Source organism: Erpetoichthys calabaricus, chromosome 10 (assembly GCF_900747795.2).
Source record: "Erpetoichthys calabaricus chromosome 10, fErpCal1.3, whole genome shotgun sequence".
NCBI classification, from domain to species: domain Eukaryota; kingdom Metazoa; phylum Chordata; class Cladistia; order Polypteriformes; family Polypteridae; genus Erpetoichthys; species Erpetoichthys calabaricus.
In genome coordinates this window covers 49,503,752-49,525,979 of record NC_041403.2, presented here as the reverse complement: position 1 = coordinate 49,525,979, position 22,228 = coordinate 49,503,752, and the positions used below count along the sequence as shown (strand labels likewise).

At 37.0% G+C, this 22,228-nt stretch overlaps 1 protein-coding gene across 4 annotated transcripts in view; it reads left to right on the top strand.

Moving 5' to 3' along the window:
• miga1 (mitoguardin 1) overlaps positions 1-22,228 on the top strand; it is a 106,020-nt gene that overhangs the window by 22,162 nt on the left and 61,630 nt on the right. For all 4 annotated transcript variants that reach the window (XM_051933114.1, XM_051933115.1, XM_028811186.2 and 1 more), the window contains 4 exons: positions 2,249-2,429; positions 3,831-3,952; positions 6,086-6,218; positions 19,711-19,847. In XM_051933114.1, coding sequence (XP_051789074.1) covers positions 2,249-2,429; positions 3,831-3,952; positions 6,086-6,218; positions 19,711-19,847 — 573 coding nt within the window. The remainder of the gene's footprint in view (positions 1-2,248; positions 2,430-3,830; positions 3,953-6,085; positions 6,219-19,710; positions 19,848-22,228) is intronic.

Genomic DNA, 22,228 nt, shown 5'->3' with positions numbered 1-22,228 from the left:
TATCAGCTCTCTCTCTCTCTCTCTCATATCAGCTCTCTCTCTCTCTCTCTCATATCAGCACACGAGCCTGCCTGCTCTCTCTCTCTCTCATATCAGCACACGAGCCTGCCTGCTCTCTCTCTCTCTCTCTCATCAGCACACGAGCCTGCTTGCTCTCTCTCTCTCTGACATTGCAGCAGTTCAGCAGTTCACGTCTGACCGAGAACAATGCAACACGTGCGGAAATCATCAGCGCGCACAAACCGAAAGGGAAACTGGCTTGTTCGTATACCGAGTGTGTGGTCGTGAACTGAGGCGAAAGTTTGGCGAACTTTTTGGTCGTAAATCGAGTTGTACGTGTACCGAGGGGTTCGTGAACCGAGGTTCCACTGTACTTGTTGAGCTTCTGTAAAAGTTAAATTTCCTCTTTGAACAAATAAAGTACTACAGTATATATCTGTCTGTTGAAGTTAAACAAGAAAACAGCATGAACATTGTTCCATTTTTGATTCATAATAATCTCCTTTCTGAGACATACCATGCAAACCATTCTGTAAAAGAGGTTTCTAAAAGATTAAGAAAAAAACACTGATATTAAAGCCTGAGCAGACCACGGAGATACATGACAGATGTTACAAGTATGAATACAAAGAAAATCAAAAGGGACAAATTGAAATTAATATTGGGAATGTGACACTGTCCAGTGCCCAAGTACTGTTGTTCTCCACAAACAAACTTCAGGGTAGCACTTCTCAAATCTGGGGTAAGCCAGACCATTTGATTGACTATGCTGAAAATTCAAGTTAAACTAGATTAAAGAAAGAAATTTATGGAGAGAAAGGATTTGGAGATTTCCAGCAAGGGGCTAATCCTATTTTAGCAGTCATTGTACTCGGACAAAATAGTCCTTGTGAGGTCTAGACAAGGGTATGAGCAGAGAAGTCCAGGAGAAAAAATATGTGAGACAAAATTTAATATTAGCAGTGGGAATAAAGACAGGCAGTCAGAGATGGTAGAGCATAAAGCTAAAATTGGGGGGCATATGCAGAAATGGTAAACAGTATATGGTAAGATTGTGGAGTGGATAGTTGGACGCCATTTACTTTAAGGACTGATCTGAATTGGAGATGAGAAACCAAAACTTTAGGAGGTCTTTTAATAGTCCAGAGGATTAGAAATAGGTAGTCTGATTATTTTGTAAATGTCATAGCATGTCTAGCCATTAAACAGAAACTTGGAAATGGTGATCTGGAGTTATGGGGCATTGCAAAGAAATCTGAGAAGATCAAAAAGTGTAAGTTTATTTCAGAGGTTATTAATGATTTTACCTGTCAGACTAAGCTTTAGAAACCTAGAAGGAAATCTTTCTTTTCTTAATCATCATAACAGAAAGTGGTTTATACTGATTTCAAGTTAATTATAGAAATGTTTCAAACATGTCAAATCATTTTTTATATTAGTGTTCCTCTTATTACTGAACTCCATCACCTAAACATATTTAACATATTTCAAATACTAAAAATTAGTCAGTAATGCAAAAGATGCACATTAAAGTACAGACAGGCATATTTTCGCATGCTGTTGAGATAAATAGCTCTTAGTTAAATATTACAGATAAACAATACATGTTAAAAGTTTGCATGGCAGTGGGGAATTGCAAATAAACCTTTGGCATTATGTGAATGCTTTAGAAAATATAACACTTATGGGATCAAAATTTATTGCATATATAAATCATTCTATAGACTTAAGTAAGTATGCTATTCAGCCTTCCCTAGGGCTGACTATCAGTAAGCAAAGAAGACTCTGCAAACAAGTGTGTCAAGATATTTTAATTACATATTTACTTTATAATGCTTGGATGTAGTAAATGACTGTAACATCTATAAATTATGATATAAATATACAGAGTGCTCTTATCCACAGTTACTCAGAAACTTACAACAGAGTAATTTAGAGGCTGGGCTGCATGTATTCACAGTACTGAGAGAAACTGGGTCACCAATGTGCTGTCTACTGTATCTCATAATCTCTCTATCTCTCTACCTATGGACAAAAGCATCAGACATTTACATAACTTTGCTATTGTGGTATATTCAAAACATAATGATAGATGCCTTTTTAATGATTGTTATTGTTTAATGAATGTCTATGGATCATCCATGATTAAATACACAGTTGTTACTTTTTTATTGAAAGTAAAATAAGTTAATTTCACCGTCACTTCTGAAGGACAATAGACTGAAGGCTTATTTTTATCTTACTATAGGTAAAGTTCACTCCTACCGTAAAAAAGCTACTTGTGGTGACAGCATTTAGTGCTGTATCCTTGATCTTCCTTGCCCATCACTTTAAACGTAGAAAAAGAAGAACTATAAAATCAACAGGCTCACCATGGAAACAGGATCCATTAATGCCAGAGTTGCTTAGAAATAATAAATCGGAAAAAGGTAATCTGCAGTCTTAATTATTTACTTCTTTATTTATTTCTTTATTTGATGTATATTTTACAGAGTGCCTGACACAGATCTTTAAAGTGAAAGATAAAACTATTTTTATAGTTGAATGAATGTATTATTAGGTTGTGGGCATCATATTTTATTTATGAACTGAATTATTTTTATTAAGAACAAAAAATAATAACAAAGATTGAAAATAATATACACAATTATTTGTATCTCAGAGTCTTTGTAAATGTAGGTACTTTTGTATCACTAACCTGGAAGAGGTATTGGCAAGGCCAACAGGGGGCGCTTACCCTGTGGTCTGAAAATGGATTCCAGTGCCCCAGTACAGTGATGGGGACACTGTGCAGTAAAAATGGAACTGTCCTTCAGATGAGACATAAAATTGAGGTGCTGACTCTCTGAGGTCATAAAAGATCCCTATGCATTTTTCATAAAAAGTACTGTGTATTCCAGTGTCTTGGGTTAATTACCCACCACGGCCTAGTAATTCTAGCACGCTAATCATGCTTTGTCTCTAATTGGCTGACTATCTCACACCTCTTCATAACCTAACAGCTAATGTGTGGTGAGCGTAGTGGTAAAAAATGGCTGCCGTTGCATCATCCAGATCGATAGTGCACATTAGTGGTGATTGAATTGGCTCCCACCTTACTATGTGAAGCGCTTTAAGTAGTGAGAAAAGCACTATATAAATGAAAATAATTATCAAGCTATGAAATACTAATTCATACTAATTGAAGTTAATTAGAGGTCACACTGGAAAGAAAAAAACATAGAAAAGAGATAATGAGAGAAATCCCTAAATATTATTCAAGGATCTTTGCTTTTGCAGCTAGGTATATATGGCATTATACTTGCAAGTAGTTGCTTTCTGCCTTGTGTTTTCTGTTGATTCACAATCTGTTTATAATACATAAATAAATCATAATAGTTGTTTTGATACACATTGGTTTGCCATGGTCTACTCTTGTCTCCTGAGGAAAGCTGGGTGTCATTATGTATGAATTTATATATGGTATGTGTGTATTAGTCTTTTCTAAAAAATATTTTATTTGTTTTAATATTTTGTTCTGTTGCACGTCTGTGATTTATTTTGAAAATTGTAACTGTCTTCACTCACTGATGTTTTAAGTTGATTAAACAAAGTATGTTAGGGTTTTACCTCTGCATTCACACTAAATTCTTTCTTTTTATTATTCTGTTATATTTGGTACATTTTATAGAGATTTCAATCATTTTCATTAGAGAATTATGTTTTGCCACCCCACATGCTTTTTGTTCCAATAATTACAGCTACTGGGAAAAGTACCTGATGAGATTGGAATTAGTTTGGTTGATATACCTGTAATGACTCCTTATTACCAATTGTTCTTGTTATTTTAGATTCCAGTTGCTCAAGTAGTCGACAGAATCTGAGCTTGTCTTTGAATTCCAAGGGTTGCAATATACACACCAATGGGGCTTTATATAGCAAATTTTCTGGTTCAGTACAGAGCTTGGCCTCGGTAAGTTGTATTCGTTGCTGTGCTTTTTTTCCCCAAGAGGACAGTATATTTTTTTCTTTAAATTATGGTTAATTATTACATAAATATACAAAACTTTTGTAAAACTGCCATAATAATTTTCTGAGCTTTGCAGGTACTTCTAATACTGTAGTCATATTAATAGGAATTCAAAGATTAGGATTGACAAACTTCTATCTACTTTCATTTAAATACATTTAGAAAATTTTTTTTTACGTTAAATACTTTTATAAACTTTGTCAAGGGCATTGTAGAATCTCAACAAAACCCTGTATTTAAGCAGTTATTTGCTACTAAATATTCAAATTGATTTAGCAGCTTATTCTGTTTTTATTTACTTACAGTTTTGATATTTATTAAATGTACAGTCTACAGGGTTTGAGTGTATATGTGGTTGGGACATTCCGAATGCAATGTCAAGACAGAGACAACTGTTGTAAATACTTCAATTCCCGAAAAGTTGACCATTGCCAAAGTATTAGGCATCGGATAAAGGAAATGCTTGTTTCTTATGTCAAAACTATGCGAACTACACAGTTAAGCAACATACTGTATATGAGTTTCACTGTCACATTTTACTACTGTGCCAGCACAAAAAACTTTTTTCATTTGACGGGTATATTTCCCTTAAGGGAATATTATTCTGCAAAGATTTATTTCCTGGATTAATAATTTTATGATGATCGCTATAATACACTCACACAGGAACAATTCACTTTACTCTCTCTTTCATAAAGTGGGGTTAAATTGTGAAAGATAATCTTCAAAGTTGTTATAAAATATATTTGCACAATACAGATCAGGAAGGGCATGTGTGAAAACAATGTATGTGCTCATTTGAAATCAGTGATTCATCATGTAATCACATTGGACCTTTTTGTCTTATAGTTATTTAAGTAGGGGAAGGAAGTTGTGTGTTTTTTCTTTTAGTGTGATATTTTTTGGAACACAATTACTGTACTGCTCTGTTGCTGACCTGAGTGCGTCTTTGACTATATTGTGTGGTGTTGTATTCGTATTGTTGTATTAAATAAAATAAAAAATCCTAAAAAAAAAAAAAAAAGTATTCAAATTTATGTGTAGTTCTGTATTTCTTCGTCAATCATTAAATTCATAAAGGAGCTAAAATGCAACAAAATTTCAAATAAAAATGGCAAGTTCCAGATAAACATGTGATATAGATGTGGAACCTCCAGAGGGCATACCTCTCCTGTTTTAATGCCTTGGAACAAGAAATTGGAGAGTGTCCAGTATTTTCCTAAATAGTGTAGTTCTAGGTGGCTGATGTACTCCATTTTGGTGATTTTTGAGCAAACTATTGGTGCTTTGCTAAAATATATTGATCAATATTTTTCCATTGTACCTTTACCCCACTACAGTTCCTAAACAACTTGTGAGAAAACAGGTTTAAATGAAACATATGATTTTATGAGTAGTGCCTCATCTTTTAAAAATTTTAAATTCAAGGGTATAAATTTGGAGTTGTTTTTATATTATTGGGTGAAGTTTGACTCTAGAAGCATCTGCACAGAGCTGTAAACATTGCTGCCTGTGTATCCCAAGCTTTTAAAGTTTTGAGTTGTTTGGAAGATGGGTGGTTAGCCATTATAACATTAATTAAAGGTCACTCTGGAATGAGAAAATATATAGAGAAAAGATGAGAGCAATCCTTAAATATTATTCAAGGATCTTGTCTTTTGCAGCAAGGTGTATGTGGCATTATACCTGAAGGTATTTGCTTTCTGCCTTGTTTTTTCTGTTTATTCACAATGTCTTTTTAATACATAATACATAATAAATAAATCATATGCCATAATCTACTCCTGCCTCCTGAGTAAAATTGTGTGTCGTTAATATATGAGTTTATATATGGTATGTGTGTATTAATCTTTTCTAAAAATATTCTTTTGTTATACTTTTGATAATTTTTTTTGGTGATTTGATTTTGAAAATTTTAACAGCTTTATGTAGTTTCAGCACAAGTTAACTTTCATTTTAAGGATTATAAAGTCATTATAGATTGTTATTTATGAATTACATGCATATATATTTATAAAGATTTCAATCATTTTAATATGAGAATTATGTTTTTTTTTTCCTCCCCCCATTTTCCAGGGTAAAAGCATAAACACATTAAGTAGCTGTGTTTGTGCCAATAACTCTAGCTGCTGGGACAAAGTCACTGATGACAATGAAAATAGTTTGGTTAATATACCTGTAACAACTCCTGAAAATCTGTACCTTATGGGTGAGTAAAGTTGTGGTTGAGATGTATTAAAAGCAATAATTGATAATATGCTGTAATTGCTTTACATTTGCAGAATTTGTGAAAGTTCTTTATTCATTTTATCCCTGTTATAAGTTCTAATGCATAGTAATTCAGATTTTGTTTTCTAATTTAGATATAAGTGCTCCACTGGGCATTCTTATATGACTACATAGTTAGTACTTTACTACAGAAACCAATAAATGTGTTCTTAAAGTGACACAGATAATATTAATGGAAACAGTTTTTTATGGTTAGACTTTGGAGAATGTTAAGATGTACACATAGTAAACACATGTTACATTTTTCCATTGCCTTTGCCTTTGGATTCATGTGATCTCCTTGTGGTCTTTACCTCAAGTTATTCATCTTATTGAAATAGCTATTTTAAATGCATAAAAATTAATATGGTGAAGCATGTGCAAACAAAACATTGATACAAACATACAGTATAATGATAATATTCCCAAAGATGCAAAAATAACAAAAAAAAAAACAAACACACATATTCCTTGGATTATTGTAGAAGACTAGTTCTGAAATTGTGGTCCCCAACTGTTAGTCAATTAGTATGTAAGCTGAGGGTCATCGGGGCCAAGTGACTTTTAAATTGTTCGGATACATTGCTCTGTTATGTACTTAAGCATTTACTTTTAACAATCAAGACAGTTAGCCGACATCAACACTAGTAAACCTGTATGCCTATATACATGAACAAACAAGTTTAAAACTATTACTGTGGAGCACACCATCTAACTTGCTTGCATATGGTAACAACATGTGCTTCAGTTCCACCTTCTCTCTCTCTCTGATATATTGAACACTTTGTCAAGCTCAGCCTTTCTCCAGTCTAGCTTGTCTCAGTCACTATGTAAATGTCTCTTCTAAACTCCTCCTTGATGTCAGACATGAAAGCCCATGTCTGGTCAAGGCAGTCTTTAAACTCTTAACACTGCTGGGGGGCTAGGGGATTATTATGAATCACTGGCTGAAATCTGGGGCTTTGAAAAGCAAATCCAGCAATGTTGGACTTCATTGTTAATGTTCGACACATAAATTTTAATGGAAAATGTAATGCAAAATTGCACTAAAAGATGACTTTTGGGATCAAGTTGTCCTCTGTTATGTTTGTCTTTTATAGTGAATGTACCATGTTGTGACATTGACTCTTTATGCACAGCTATGAATTGGAATATGCAATATTAGGAAGTAGATAGATCAATGCTCAGTAGAAAAATGATTATTACAGTTTAAAGCGAGATTGTTTAAAATACTATAATAGCATATTATGTTTTTCTACGGTCAGGTTTACTGTATTTCTACATTTTTTTTTTTTCTTTTAATCTTCTTTAAAAATCTATATGCACAGAGTTCCACAAATGTGTTCAATGATACTTTGTCAAGCAGATAAACATATTAAAGCTATTGTACAGGAATTAACTGTACAATTAGTCAAGCACCAGATTTACTGTTGTCACTCCTGGCTAACATATTGCTCAGATTAAACAGTTTACATTAAACTAGGAGTTAATATGCATAATTTTGAATTAATGTCTGAATAAGAAGTTAGAAGCAATTATATGCCATGGCAATTTTATTTTTTTATTATGGGGCAAAACCAAAAGAATGTGAGACTTGCACATAGATATGTTGCTATTACTGTTGAACAGACAAAACAAATACAGGTTTACATTCAAAAATCCGGCAACCCCCAGACCTGAGGAGTGCCAGATTTTCAAAAATGCTAGATTTTGGATGGTTATATATGCTGTATATATTTAACAGAAAATTACTACCTGTACTGTCCTTTTAAAGAAAGAAAATCTAATTAAAATCTAACTAATTGTAAAGAAAATGAAATTTTAATGTTCACCAACTAATAAAACAACACATAATATTTACGTTTTAGGACACCTCTTTTCTTTGCTGAATCCATAATGGGGCTATACAGCAGCAAATAAATGGTAAAATGAGAAGGAATGAGCAGGAATGCCTGTTAGCAGGTGTAAGCAAGACCCAACAATTAATTATCGACTACAGCGCCATCAAAACATAAACGGCGCCTCCAGAAAACAGTGGTGTGCCAACGCTGTAAATTTGAAAATGCACTCCGAAATCCATGCTGGAAATCTGAAGGAACCGGATTATCGATGGCCGGATTTTTGAATGTCAACCTGTACAAGGTTTGAATACTGACCTGGTAGCTCTCTTTATGGAGTTTACCTGTTTTCCTAGTATTGTCACAGGTTTTTGTCGCATATCTCAAGGACATGGGTGTTATTTTTATTGGCAATTTTTAATTTGGCCCTTTGTTAGTGAATGAGGGTGTGTGTGAGTATGCCCAGTAACATATGGGTTTAGAGATAGAAGAGTTGATAGGTTAAAAGATGCTGAACACATAGATTCTTACTCTGTAAACTGCTGATATTCCATTTAGCAGAGATTTAAATCATGCAAGATGCCATTGATGACCAAAAACGTCTAAAGGCTTTGGAAGTGTGACAGTGCTAGCAGGATGCAAAGGGGTAGTGCTACAGTGATTACAGTTTGCTAATTAAAAGAACAGAAAACAGGTTAAAGGAGTACTCCACCAAAATTTTTTATATTTTTTGTTACTTACACTGTTTTTTATAGGGCTCCTTGAAAACAAAAATGTAATTGCTGTGAGAATTAAATTAAAAATGATTGAATTATAATATAATACAAGCCAATGGTGACCAATGCTGAACTTTGTCAAATGATATGAAAAAACTTTGAGGGGGGGGTGTGTGTGTGTGTGTGTGTGTAGAAATCTCATATCACTGGTGTCACATAATCCATGTACAATTTATCTGTAGTTATCTCATGACGTGCAAAACACATAATTTTTTTTGCTAAAATAAGATGCTTCTGCCAGCTAGTTGTATGTTGGAGTTATAGTGCATGCTGATTTGAGATACAAAATAATAGGAGCACGGTCAGAGCTTTGTATTTGCAAGGTTTAATAGAGGGTATTAACTAAGTATTGATAAAAATAATCAATTCTTGAATAACCAATGTACTGATGAGAAGAACAAACAATAATCTGTAAAGTTTGGGCCATAGAGGTTGTCATCCTTAATATTCATTCTTGTATTGAGATTTGTACTCTTGATATGTCCAGTTTAGGACACCAAACTTTTTTGTTTTTAAACCATTATAGTGTAGCTTTGGCTTTATACTGGATTCTTGTCTTGTTGGAAAACAAGTTATTTCCCAAGGTACTCGTTTCATGCAGACTGGATCAGGGTTTCCTCCAGGATTTCCATGTGTTTTACTGTGTTCATTGTACTCTATACCCTCACAAGCTGTATAGGGCCTGCTGCAAAGAGGTATCACCACAGCATGTTGCTGCCACTACCATGCTTAATGGCATTTAATCTGATGGCTAAAAAGATTGATTTTATTCTTATTGGACCATAAATCTCTCCCATAAAGCTATGCCTAGTGAAGCACTTAGGCAACAGTTGTATCCACAGTTTCTCCAATCTTGGCCGCTTTAATCTTGTTATATTAAGGAAGGGAGGACATTCTTGATACTTACAGTGGAACCTCGGTTTGCGAGCATAATTCGTTCCGGAAACGTGCTCGTAGTCCAAAGCACTCGTATATCAAAGTGAATTTCCCCATAAGAAATAATGGAAACTCAGATGATTTGTTCCACAACCAAAAACTATTCATATAAAAATGATTAATACAAAATATAAAGTAAAAAATACATAAAACAAATTAACTTGCACTTTACCTTTGAAAAGAATCATGGCTGGTGTGAGTGAGTTTCTAAACTCTTGTGGGATTGCACCCAACAGGACGACACACGTAAGAGCGTCCCAAAGCAATCGCAGTCTCCCAGTGCTGTAGCAGCTCTCCTTAAAAGCGAATCCGAAAAGATCGTGGACATGCTATAAGCGCCTGCCGTCAATGAGTGATGCAAGGAACAAGGAACATTATAAATGTGCAGGGCCCTGCCTGACTGCTGTGTCTGTGTATAAATAACTGCGCTGTTGCTGTTTCAAGCTGAATAAAGCTTGTGTTGCTAAAGTACTGAGACTCAGCTTCGTGATTTAGGGTGCAAGACGGGGACTCGCACGTCACAGCACACACGTATGAGCGAGCACACACACACACACACACACACACACACACACACACACACACGAGCGTGCGCGCGCGAGCACACATACACACACACACACACACACACACACACACACACATGCGCGCACACACAGTCACAATGCTAATGCTGTAGTAAACACTATACGCTCGTTGACTATATGAGTGAGGCACGCCGACTCAGATGGAGAATAGGAGACGATTGCCCACAATCCCGCAGTGAGAGAGAGAGAAGAACCATCAGCTCAGTTGTGATCACATGACGCTCAGCAGAAAAACTACTCGTACTGCAAGACCTCGCTCGTTTATCAAGTGAAAATTTATTAAAAATTTTTGCTCGTCTTGCAAAACACTCGTAAACCAAGTTACTCGCAAACCGAGGTTCCACTGTATATGTAAAACTTTAGCCCAGGATATTAGCATTATTATTCCTTAACAATTCTGTTTTGTAAAATGCATTTAAGAGGGTCTTTTTTGGGGAAAAAAGTGATTGATGCCTGGTGTACATTTTTTGGTAAATGCTGCCCTCTCTAGCTTCCTCAAACTTAAGTAGCAGTAATGGAGCAAATTTAACAGATTGCTCCCTGAACCTGCAGCTTTACCGCTTGATAAGTAGTACTAGGGTGCTGTACCGTGTTAGCCATTATGAATGTAGAGAAAAGCCAAGCAAAATGACACCTTTTATTGGCTAACTAGAAAGATTACAATATGCAAGCTTTCGAGGCAACTCAGGCCCCTTCTTCAGGCAATTGCCTGAAGAAGGGGCCTGAGTTGCCTCGAAAGCTTGCATATTGTAATCTTTCTAGTTAGCCAATAAAAGGTGTCATTTTGCTTGGCATTTCCGCTTGATAAGGAAATTATAGCATGCTGTATTATAATGAACTTCATTGGTTTATCCAGGTTGTCTATGTGTAGCATATCAGCCTATGGCAGTTCTGTTGTATGAAGGAATTTGTTGATAGAAGCTTGTTCTTCATTATATTCCTTGTATAAATACTTAAAATATTCCTTAAATGTGTTTAGATATTTATCTATGTTCTACCTTTAGTTCATATTAGCTTGTTAATGTCTTCAACAATATTCTTAGCTTCCTTTTTATTAATTGAGTCGATGTCTTTCTAGCCTGTTTTCCATATTTATAAGAATGTTTTTCTCTTATAGTCAGAAGATGATATTGTTTAAATCTTAGCAAGAAGATTTTTACAACAAAGTGCCTTTTTGTCAGTTTTTCTTAAAATGATTTCAGTTCAGTTTGGTAGCTGTTTCGGCTCCTTCCAATGGAGTACGTTGTCACTCCTTTCAACAAGTGTATTATGAGACTTCGATTACGGTACTCTCTGGGTGCCTTGTATGTTGTTTCAGTGTGTGAGTGATGTCTCGGTGAAGGAGACATTTTATTCTCAACTTCGCTCTGTGGTTGATGGATGCCCACGAGGTGACACTCCTCTGGTCATGGATGATTTCAGTGCAACCACTGACACTGACGGGGCTGGCTGTGCGGATTGTCTCAGTCCCCATGGGTCTGTTGACCGTGGTGAAAGTGGCTGCATGTTCCTTGATTTAGCAAAAAGTCACTTGCTACCGTTCACTAGATCTTGGTTCCAGTGCCCTGAGACTTGGTATTTCAGTACTTCTGGTGCGGTGAAGGAGACAGATCACATGCAGGGTCAACAGAAGTGCCCAGTTTGTGAATTCTGACCACAGACTCTGAAGATACAGCTTAGGTCCAGTAGGCTACCACCTACTAGGAAAATGAGGCTGGACCTGGCCAGACTCCAAGATCAGGCTACTTGTGATGGGTTTGCACGCAGTTTGTTTGAGGAACTTGCAGACTTGGGTGACATTGCAGATTCTAATGTGATGTGGGAGGCCTTCTGCGACAAGACCCTGGTTACTGAGGGTTTGTTAGAGGAATTTGTGAGCAGGTGACACATCTGTGGTCTAGTGATCCATGTCCTGTTTGCAGAGGAATTGAAGTATTGCACAGATCCAAATTTATTCCTCTGAGAGTCGCAGTAAGGGTGGCTGATGGAACGGTCCTTACAGATGACACTGCAGTTGTGACCCGCTGGGCTGGCTACTTTGAGCAGCTCTTTAAAGCTGATCCGCTGGCTAGGATGTTGGATATCTTTGGGACCACAGTTCTTGAGGCTGACCCTCCAATTAGCTGTGAACCACCCAGTCTCACTGAGATTGCAGAGGTGGCAAACCAACTGAAGGTAGGGAAGCCTGCAGGGATCGGTGGTATTCAGGGTGAACTTCTCCAGACTGGTGGTAAGGCTGACCTCCTGGCATTGCAAGCAATCTTTGCTTCATTTTGGGAAACCGGCGTCATCCCAACTGACTGGAAAGTGGGACTTGTCATCCCTATCTAGAATGGGAAGGGTGATCGCTTGGATTGTGGCAACTATTGGGGATAACACTGCTCTCGGTGCCGGGTAAGGTCCATGCTAGGGTCATCCTCAATAGAATCCGTGATCACTTGCTCACCTGCCAGTGACTGGAACAGTCTGGTTTTATGCCTAAGAAGTCTACCATCGACCACATCCTGGAAGTGATGGTTCCCATTGGAATGCAGAGTTTCTTTGCAGCCTTTGTCAATTTTCATAAAGCATTTGACTCAGTTGATCGAGCTGCCCTGTGGGACAAATTTAAGTTAAAGAAATCTTAAATGAGCAGCATTATTTATGAGTAAAAGTATGGCAACATAAAGGAAGGGCGCTAATCATTTGTGTGTTGAAGGCACTGCCATGGGAACGTGGGGCCATCTAGCGGGTGAGCGCTGTGAGGTGTGGTGTGTCTGGGCACATGTGGAGCCGGTATAATGGCCAGTATGGGCTCCTCCACACGTGTTCAGTTTTACACGCCGGGGTCCTCGCAGCCTGTACAGCGCAGGCAGTTTAAGGTGCAGAGTGCCTAGAAGAAAAAGCTTGCATTTGCTTTTGTAACTAAGGTTGAATCAGTGATGGGGATCCCATATTGTGAATATATGAGATTTACCAACTGGTGTGCTTGAGCTCAGCATAGCCGTTGGCCGTTCAGGGGGGCACGGGACTGGCAGGGGTTCGATTTTAAATAGAAAGTTACCAGTGGTGTGAATGTGCCAGCATCTATCTGGATAGGTGCGTGTGGTAAATTGTAGTGGCAGATTGTCTGGATAATCTTGCCGGTGATATTTAAGGACTTGCCGGCCAACAGGGGTCATCAGTGGACCTAAAGGCAAGGTAGGATTAGGCACTGCTGAGCAATTGAAGGAGAAGTTGTGACTTTGACGGCTTTGTATACAGTATATCCTTCTTGTACATATATTTACAGTGGTGTGAAAAACTATTTGCCCCCTTCCTGATTTCTTATTCTTTTGCATGTTTGTCACACAAAATGTTTCTGATCATCAAACACATTTAACCATTAGTCAAATATAACACAAGTAAACACAAAATGCAGTTTTTAAATGATGGTTTTTATTATTTAGGGAGAAAAAAAATCCAAACCTACATGGCCCTGTGTGAAAAAGTAATTGCCCCCTTGTTAAAAAATAACCTAACTGTGGTGTATCACACCTGAGTTCAATTTCCGTAGCCACCCCCAGGCCTGATTACTGCCACACCTGTTTCAATCAAGAAATCACTTAAATAGGAGCTGCTTGACACAGAGAAGTAGACCAAAAGCACCTCAAACGCTAGACATCATGCCAAGATCCAAAGAAATTCAGGAACAAATGAGAACAGAAGTAATTGAGATCTATCAGTCTGGTAAAGGTTATAAAGCCATTTCTAAAGCTTTGGGACTCCAGCGAACCACAGTGAGAGCCATTATCCACAAATGGCAAAAACATGGAACAGTGGTGAACCTTCCCAGGAGTGGCCGGCTGACCAAAATTACCCCAAGAGCGCAGAGACGACTCATCTGAGAGGTCACAAAAGACCCCAGGACAACGTCTAAAGAACTGCAGGCCTCACTTGCCTCAATTAAGGTCAGTGTTCACGACTCCACCATAAGAAAGAGACTGGGCAAAAACGGCCTGCATGGCAGATGTCCAAGACGCAAACCACTGTTAAGCAAAAAGAACATTAGGGCTCGTCTCAATTTTGCTAAGAAACATCTCAATGATTGCCAAGACTTTTGGGAAAATACCTTGTGGACTGATGAGACAAAAGTTGAACTTTTTGGAAGGCAAATGTCCCGTTACATCTGGCGTAAAAGGAACACAGCATTTCAGAAAAAGAACATCATACCAACAGTAAAATATGGTGGTAGTAGTGTGATGGTCTGGGGTTGTTTTGCTGCTTCAGGACCTGGAAGGCTTGCTGTGATAGATGGAACCATGAATTCTACTGTCTACCAAAAAATCCTGAAGGAGAATGTCCGGCCATCTGTTCGTCAACTCAAGCTGAAGCGATCTTGGGTGCTGCAACAGGACAATGACCCAAAACACACCAGCAAATCCACCTCTGAATGGCTGAAGAAAAACAAAATGAAGACTTTGGAGTGGCCTAGTCAAAGTCCTGACCTGAATCCAATTGAGATGCTATGGCATGACCTTAAAAAGGCGGTTCATGCTAGAAAACCCTCAAATAAAGCTGAATTACAACAATTTTGCAAAGATGAGTGGGCCAAAATTCCTCCAGAGCGCTGTAATAGACTCATTGCAAGTTATCGCAAACGCTTGATTGCAGTTATTGCTGCTAAGGGTGGCCCAACCAGTTATTAGGTTCAGGGGGCAATTACTTTTTCACACAGGGCCATGTAGGTTTGGATTTTTTTTTTCTCCCTAAATAATAAAAACCACCATTTACAAACTGCATTTTGTGTTTACTTGTGTTATATTTGACTAATGGTTAAATGTGTTTGATGATCAGAAACATTTTGTGTGACAAACATGCAAAAGAATAAGAAATCAGGAAGGGGGCAAATAGTTTTTCACACCACTGTATATGTCTCCGAGTGATAATTTTGGTGGAGGTATATATACTTATTTTGGTGTTGGGATAGTTTTGATTTTGGGATTGGTGGAATTGTTTTTTCTTTTTTGTATATACACACAACTGAATTATTTTTCTTGTGCATTTTTTTTTTTTTTACTTTATTTTTTTCCTGCTGGAGGAGCTTCTTGAGCCTGAGATAAAGGAGGGCTACCTTTATTGTTGGAGAGTGTGTGTGTATAGTTTTTGTAGGATTGCACAGTTATTGTAAATATGCCATATTTTCCCTTTTTTTGATTTTATTCATTTTTGATAGAGTGTCAGTGCTGAAGGACTGTGAATCAAAGTCTACCTGACACTACTGCATTTTTATTGTACAGCACTCTTGTAAATAAACTTGCATCTTTCACCCTTAAATTTTTGTCTGTGTCTGTATCTCTCCGCTGATCCTCTTCGGTTCATGAACTACCAGATGTCCAGAGTGTAGGCTCGGGCCTCTTTCCCACTACACAAGATATCACAGGGACATCCTAAGACTTTGCGGGATCCTCTCAAGGTTGCTGGATATCATGGCTGGCCTGTACACTGGTACTGTGAGTGCTGTGCAGAGTGGAGGCAGAACCTCTGCGTTTTTCCCAGTTGATTCTGACGTTCATCAGGGGTCTGTTTTTGCTCCTACTCTGTTCAGTGCTTGCATGGACTGGGTGTTGGGCAAGGTCGTGGGGTCCACTGGCTATGGGGCATCTGTTGGTGAAGAGAGATTCACTGATCTTAACTTTGCTGACAATACTGATATCTATATGGAGTCATTGGAGGCTCTGATTGGAGCTCTTGAATGTCTGGGCTTGTGAGTATCCTGGATAAAAACCAAGATCCAGGCCTTTAATGACCTCTTAAGCACAGCAACAGCAGTGTGTCTGACTGCAGAGAGAGTGTCGACCTTGTCGAGAGGTTTACTTAACTTGGCAGTGACATTCATGTCTCTGGTGACTCTTCCTATGAAGGTCAGTAGATTGATTGGGAGAGGTCACTGGAAAGGGGTGTGTGGTGCTCCTGCTATCTATGCAAAAGGATGAAGGTCCAAGTCTTTAGAGTCCTGGTGCTTCCTGTCTTTCTATATGGTTGTGAGACATGGACTCTATCCAGTGACCTGAGATGAAGACTGGACTCCTTTGGTACTGTGTTTCTTCGGAGAATCGTTAGGTACCGCTGGCTTGATTTTGTGTAGAATTAGCGGTTGCTCATGGAGTCCTGAATAAGACACATTACCTGCATTGTGAGGGAGTATCAATTATGGCACTATGGCCATGTGGCACAATTCCCTGAGGGTGATCCGGCTCGCAGGATCCTCATTGTTGAGGACCTGAGTGGCTAGACCAGGCCAGGGGGATGCCCATGTTACATCTGGCTGTGGCAGAGGGTTATTTTCAGAGGGTGGGACTGGACCGCGTGTCTGCCTGGGGGGTTGCCAATCAGGATCCTCAGCTGTTTCTTTGTGTGGTGGGTGCAGCAACATGCTGTATCAGTGCATGCTCCCCAACCTGACCTGACCTAACCTGACCTTGGCAGCTGTATGCAATCATTTTAGTTTTCCTTCTAATCTGACTTTTTGTTCTGTTGATGGCTGTTAAAAGTGTATTACCTGTATTAATTTTGTATAATGCTGTATCTTTTCTTAAAACATTTTTAATTAGAAGAATGTTTACCTTAAAGAAAAAAGAACAGTGTATGTCAAACATTTGTTTGTTGATATTGTACTGCCTTTTTCTACTTCCATCACATATCCACATTGATTACAAATATAAATCTTAAAATTCACGCACTATTTTCTACTGTGCTTAGTCAATTCATAATCTGGCACTGTGTGTTGGCATTGTAGCCTATGCAGTATGCTTGACTAATGGCTGCTGTAGTCATACTGTATGTCTCTGCATTGTATCTACTATATAACTGCTATCTGTTGGGCTCACTCTCTGTGAAAGGGAAAGGAGCTTCACAATATGGAAGGAAACTGGAATTGGACTACTGCTTCACATTATCAAGAGGAGCCAGTCAAGGTTGTTCGATGTAAATATAATGCTTCCTGGACACATCTTCAGAGAAATATAAAAGGAACATCTCACCTGGGGAAGACCTAAAGCCAGAAACAAAATATACTAGAGTGTTACATATCTTAACTATTCCACAACAGTCTAGCTGCTCCACAAGAAGGGCTAGAGGAAACTGCTGAAATCAGAATTGGATTTCTTGCATACAAGGAATTTGACCTCGGTTTTGGCGACTCTCCAGTTATAAGTTACATAATTGACATACACACAATAGTTCATCACACACCTCAGATTTAAAAAAAAAAAAAATTGTAGGGACAGCCTGGTCAACCAAGCTACAACCTTAACTAGTGAAAATAATAATGATGATGATTTGTTTTCTGCAACCCTGAATTTTAATGCTGTATTTCTAACTGTATAAAAATACATAAAATACTGAAAACTAGTCCCCAAGTCTTTTCAGTGAATACCAGAATAGAGTTTCTTTTACTCTTAAAATCCATCATAGTGCCTGAATTACAGTATCTTTGACATAGGAAAAAAATAACACAATCTTTAATATGTTATTTTTCAAAATATGCTGGAAAAGTGTTTGCCTATATAAACTAGTAATCAAACCTAGGTGCCTTGAAGCATGATTTGGAAAAAATATACATTAGCATGTTTAATGTGTTACAGAAGCTAGATGGATCAGCATGTTGATACTCAACGTTTTACCTTCATGATAATTTGAGTTGTAAACTCAACTTAGTATTGTGAACCCAAACATTTTTTTTCAAGTTTGGCACAGTCATTTCAAAATAAACAATAATGAAGAATGAAAGATGCAAAACTTTTTTTCTTTGCTTTTACACTAATCTAGTGCACTATAGAAGTGTTGTGTATATATTAGTTTGCACAGACAGCGTGTGTTATTTCCAGTGAAATTAGTAGATGTTGAAAAATAATATATACATACTCTAGTCTAGTCTGATATTTTCTTGTACATCTACAAGAGGGCAGTCATGGCCTGAAGTGGGATGGTATGGGATAGGATCATGGTGTTCCTCCAAGATAGTGGAGACCTGGTTCTTTGATGGCAAAAGAAGGTTTAGGGGTGCAGGGATATGACAGAGAGGCCACTAGAGTCAGTGAGGAGATAGTTAGTGTAGTCTCAAATTGCAAAAGAAGACCGAGCCCATTGTCAATAACAGAATTAAACTGGAAATGTGTAGAGTTCTTTTGGTATTTGCAAGTGGGCAAATCATCCGACCAGTCAAATCAAATCTATGTAAGCCAGGCTTAGAGAGGTAGCAAGGCTCTGTTAATATACTCTTTTGCTTTTGTATTTTATAATCTACAAGTACTTATCTTCCATGATTATTGTGATTAATAAAGATACAGTTTTTATTTACCTTTAGGCCTCTCTATCCTGTTGTTGGTGCATGGTGCTGCTAAAAGGGTCATCAAAGTTTCCAGATTTTTAAGATTGGACAGAGTGCCTGGTTTGAACACAATCGACAAATCAGCTTCTGTTTTATTCAGTCAACACTTAATGCTAGAAATGATAAACTTTTGTTTTAGAGATACCAAAAATTTGTTAGGTTAGTCAAAATTTCATAACAATTACAATGTACAGATTATGTAGTAATAACATAAATTTTAATATGTAGCTGTCACTCTTGAGAGCCGTAGTTCATGTTGATTTTAAAAGAGAGGGACTTGGAGAACTGCTTTGCTGCAATGTTTCAGGGGCACAGTGGTTTCAAGGACTGCCATAGGACACTGTTGCCTTGTTGACCTAGGACTTTATAGACCTGCCTATGTAGACTGCTTCTGATCTACAGAAAGTGGGTGAGCTGCATCATCTTGGTACATTTGGTGTGGGGGAATAACAGTATAGTCAAGCCCAGTGAGACGATAGGGGATTACTTTGCTAATTTATTTTATTGATTCCTCTACTCCTTTCCTTGGCTCTTTCTTTTCTGTTTATATAGATAATTCTTGCTTTTGTGGCATCATATTCTTGGGAGTAGTTTATTTATTAACGTGTGTGTGTGTATGTGTGTGTGCATGTGCATTGTACATTTTGAGTTATATTTTCTGTGTGTCTTTTGATGGTAGTTTTGTTGCTTTGTTTCTTTTCTTTTTTAGAATACAATGGTTGTACTACAAGTGTGTATATTTTGCATGAGCTGTGTATTATTGTAAATGTTTTGTTTTCTAAATAAAATAAATGAAAAAAAGGCTGAAATAATGGCTGTGCAAAAATTCCATTAAAGAATAATTAACTGATGCTCACTGTTCTTCATTATGGTTGCAGAGAATTACTGATTCACTTTAGACATTTATAGTGTGTTATCTTCTAATGGTTTGTTTTTTATCTTGCAGGCATGGAGCTATTTGAAGAGGCTTTGCGGCGCTGGGAGCAAGCGCTGTCATTTCGCAGTCGACAGGCTGAAGATGAAGCCAGTTGTGCTTCCATTAAGCTGGGAGCTGGTGATGCAATCGCGGAAGAGAGTGTAGAGGTAAATCATCACTTCCAGAGCTACCAAAAAATAGCAGTTTTGTATTTTAAATTGCCCATTAACACAGCTAGAAAAACATTGAATTACATAGCGGACAGTCTGCAGAATAGAAATTTCTTCATATTTTTCAAAATTTATTTGAAGGTGTGACTTTTCATGAAGAAACTACAAATGTGTTTGTTGTGGATTGCACTAAGATGATAAAGGAATGATGGTATTTCAATCATAGTTTTAGAATTAATTTCAACACAAGCCCTAGGAGTTGTAGAAAGGAACCCCACTGACTGTAAATACTGTATAAATATTTATATTCAGATGACAGGTTTAAAACTGTGTGGAAAACATTCTGAACAGTTTTCCTATAAAGATTTTTTCATCTTCATAATTAATAATGAATGGTATTTAAATAAAAATATTCACTTCAATCTGAAAGTGTTTCACCTTTCATTTTACAGCATTTATTCTAGAATGTTGAAGAGTGTTTTATATGAAGAATGTTTTATATTCAGTCCAAATAACTCTATAGCAAAAATTATTGGTTATCTTACTAACAGCAAAATGACAGAATATTTTATTCTAAAACATTCTAGAAGTGCAAATATTGACTGTTACGAGAATACAGTAGCAGGCAGTAGAGAGATTTTTATCAGAATTAGAAAAGAGACTGCGGTAGAGATACAAATACAAATAATCAAAACATAAAATAATCACATAGTAATGCATTTTTTCATATATCTTCTGTACGTCTGTATGGAAAAAAGTAGTTAAGTTAAAGCAGTGATGAAAGCAGTGTATTTTTTCTGACTTTAAAACAAAAACTATCTTGCACACATTTTTTTTATGTACACACTAGGTTTCTATAGTATCCAAAATTTCTTGCTGATTATATACTGTCCTAAATATGTTAATGTTATTCATTTTTAGAAGTGGGTGAATGCTACAGTAGAATAACAATACAGTATGTAGAAGTCTGAAAAAATTTCAGACATTTACTTAACTGAATTAAGTACTATATTTTAACAGAATGCAGTTATCAAGATGCAGCAGACACATTAACAGTGTTGAGCACATTCTATCTTGTATATGTTCTAGTACACTGAACATGTTCTAGTGATCTGTTTATGATCATATGAACATAAATATTTTTTCTGATTAGTAAAAAGGAGTCCTCATTTGAATTAATTTAACAATGTTTCTCTTAGCAGTATAAACATCATACCTGTGTTACCTGTATATGACAGGCTGAAATCTAAGTAATCAATGTAGACCTTAGCATTAACATTTGCAGTGCACCATGTATTGGAATGTATTTTCTAACACATTTAGTAATAATATGCATTATAACTGCATTTCCAACAGGTGGCACATCAGAAATATTTGTTGTAAGAAAATGCATTACTGCAAATGTTTGTGATGTGCCATTTGATGGAATGAAAAATGCAATGCATATGTCTCTTTTATATGCCATTTAGTTAGGATTCACAAAAACAGTGTTAATGTTTGTGATGCGCCATCTGTTGACAGGTACAATGGCAACCGAATGGATGCACACATACACTTATCCTTGAATTAAGGTGTATAAGCAGGATCTGGTCAAAAAGATGACATTTGTTAAGGACTAACAGGTGCAACTATTATTTTTATTGGACTTTTTATTGTTCTCTCCCCTCCTTATATGTTCCTTTAGCTCTACTGAAAAAAGGCTTGGTTTTTGTACACTGTGAAGAAGTTGAGATTAGCATTAAGATACCAAAGAATAGGCAACATAAGACAAGAGTGCAGGCAATGCAAAATGCACAATTGTACATAAACACACCTTTTTCTCCTAGCTGGATACCATATTTAGAAAACTGATATTTCTTTCCTTTTTCTGGTTCAATAAATAAACTTTTTATATCACCATCATTATACCATGCTTAATATAATCAGGTTTTTAAATAACCATGCTGGTGATTTCAGGTATACTAGTTTGTAGCGGAATTACTTTTTTTTTCTTGCACAATGAGAGTGGATGTTTGCTTGAATTAAAGGCGGACCTCACATTGTAGGACTTGATGTGAGCTCTAGTAGGAAAACCTGTCAGGTTTAAGTACTGCAGCTGTTGTATCTTGTTGCCTCTGAAGGTGTCAAATTACACAGTTCCCTAGTGACTTTTTATCATTGTTCCATATCTTTTGTTCAACTTAAACATACCACTGTGTCAACCTCACTTGGACAATCAAATCATTTTGGAGCACAAAAGAGTAAGCTATCATCTCTTCCCATCTTGTTTTTCATTTTCCATTCTATTATGATGCAACAAACATGAAATATCAAATGTATACCTTTGTTGGACTCAAAGTTTTAATAAGCCTCTTCTTCATTTTCACAGTCCTAGACAC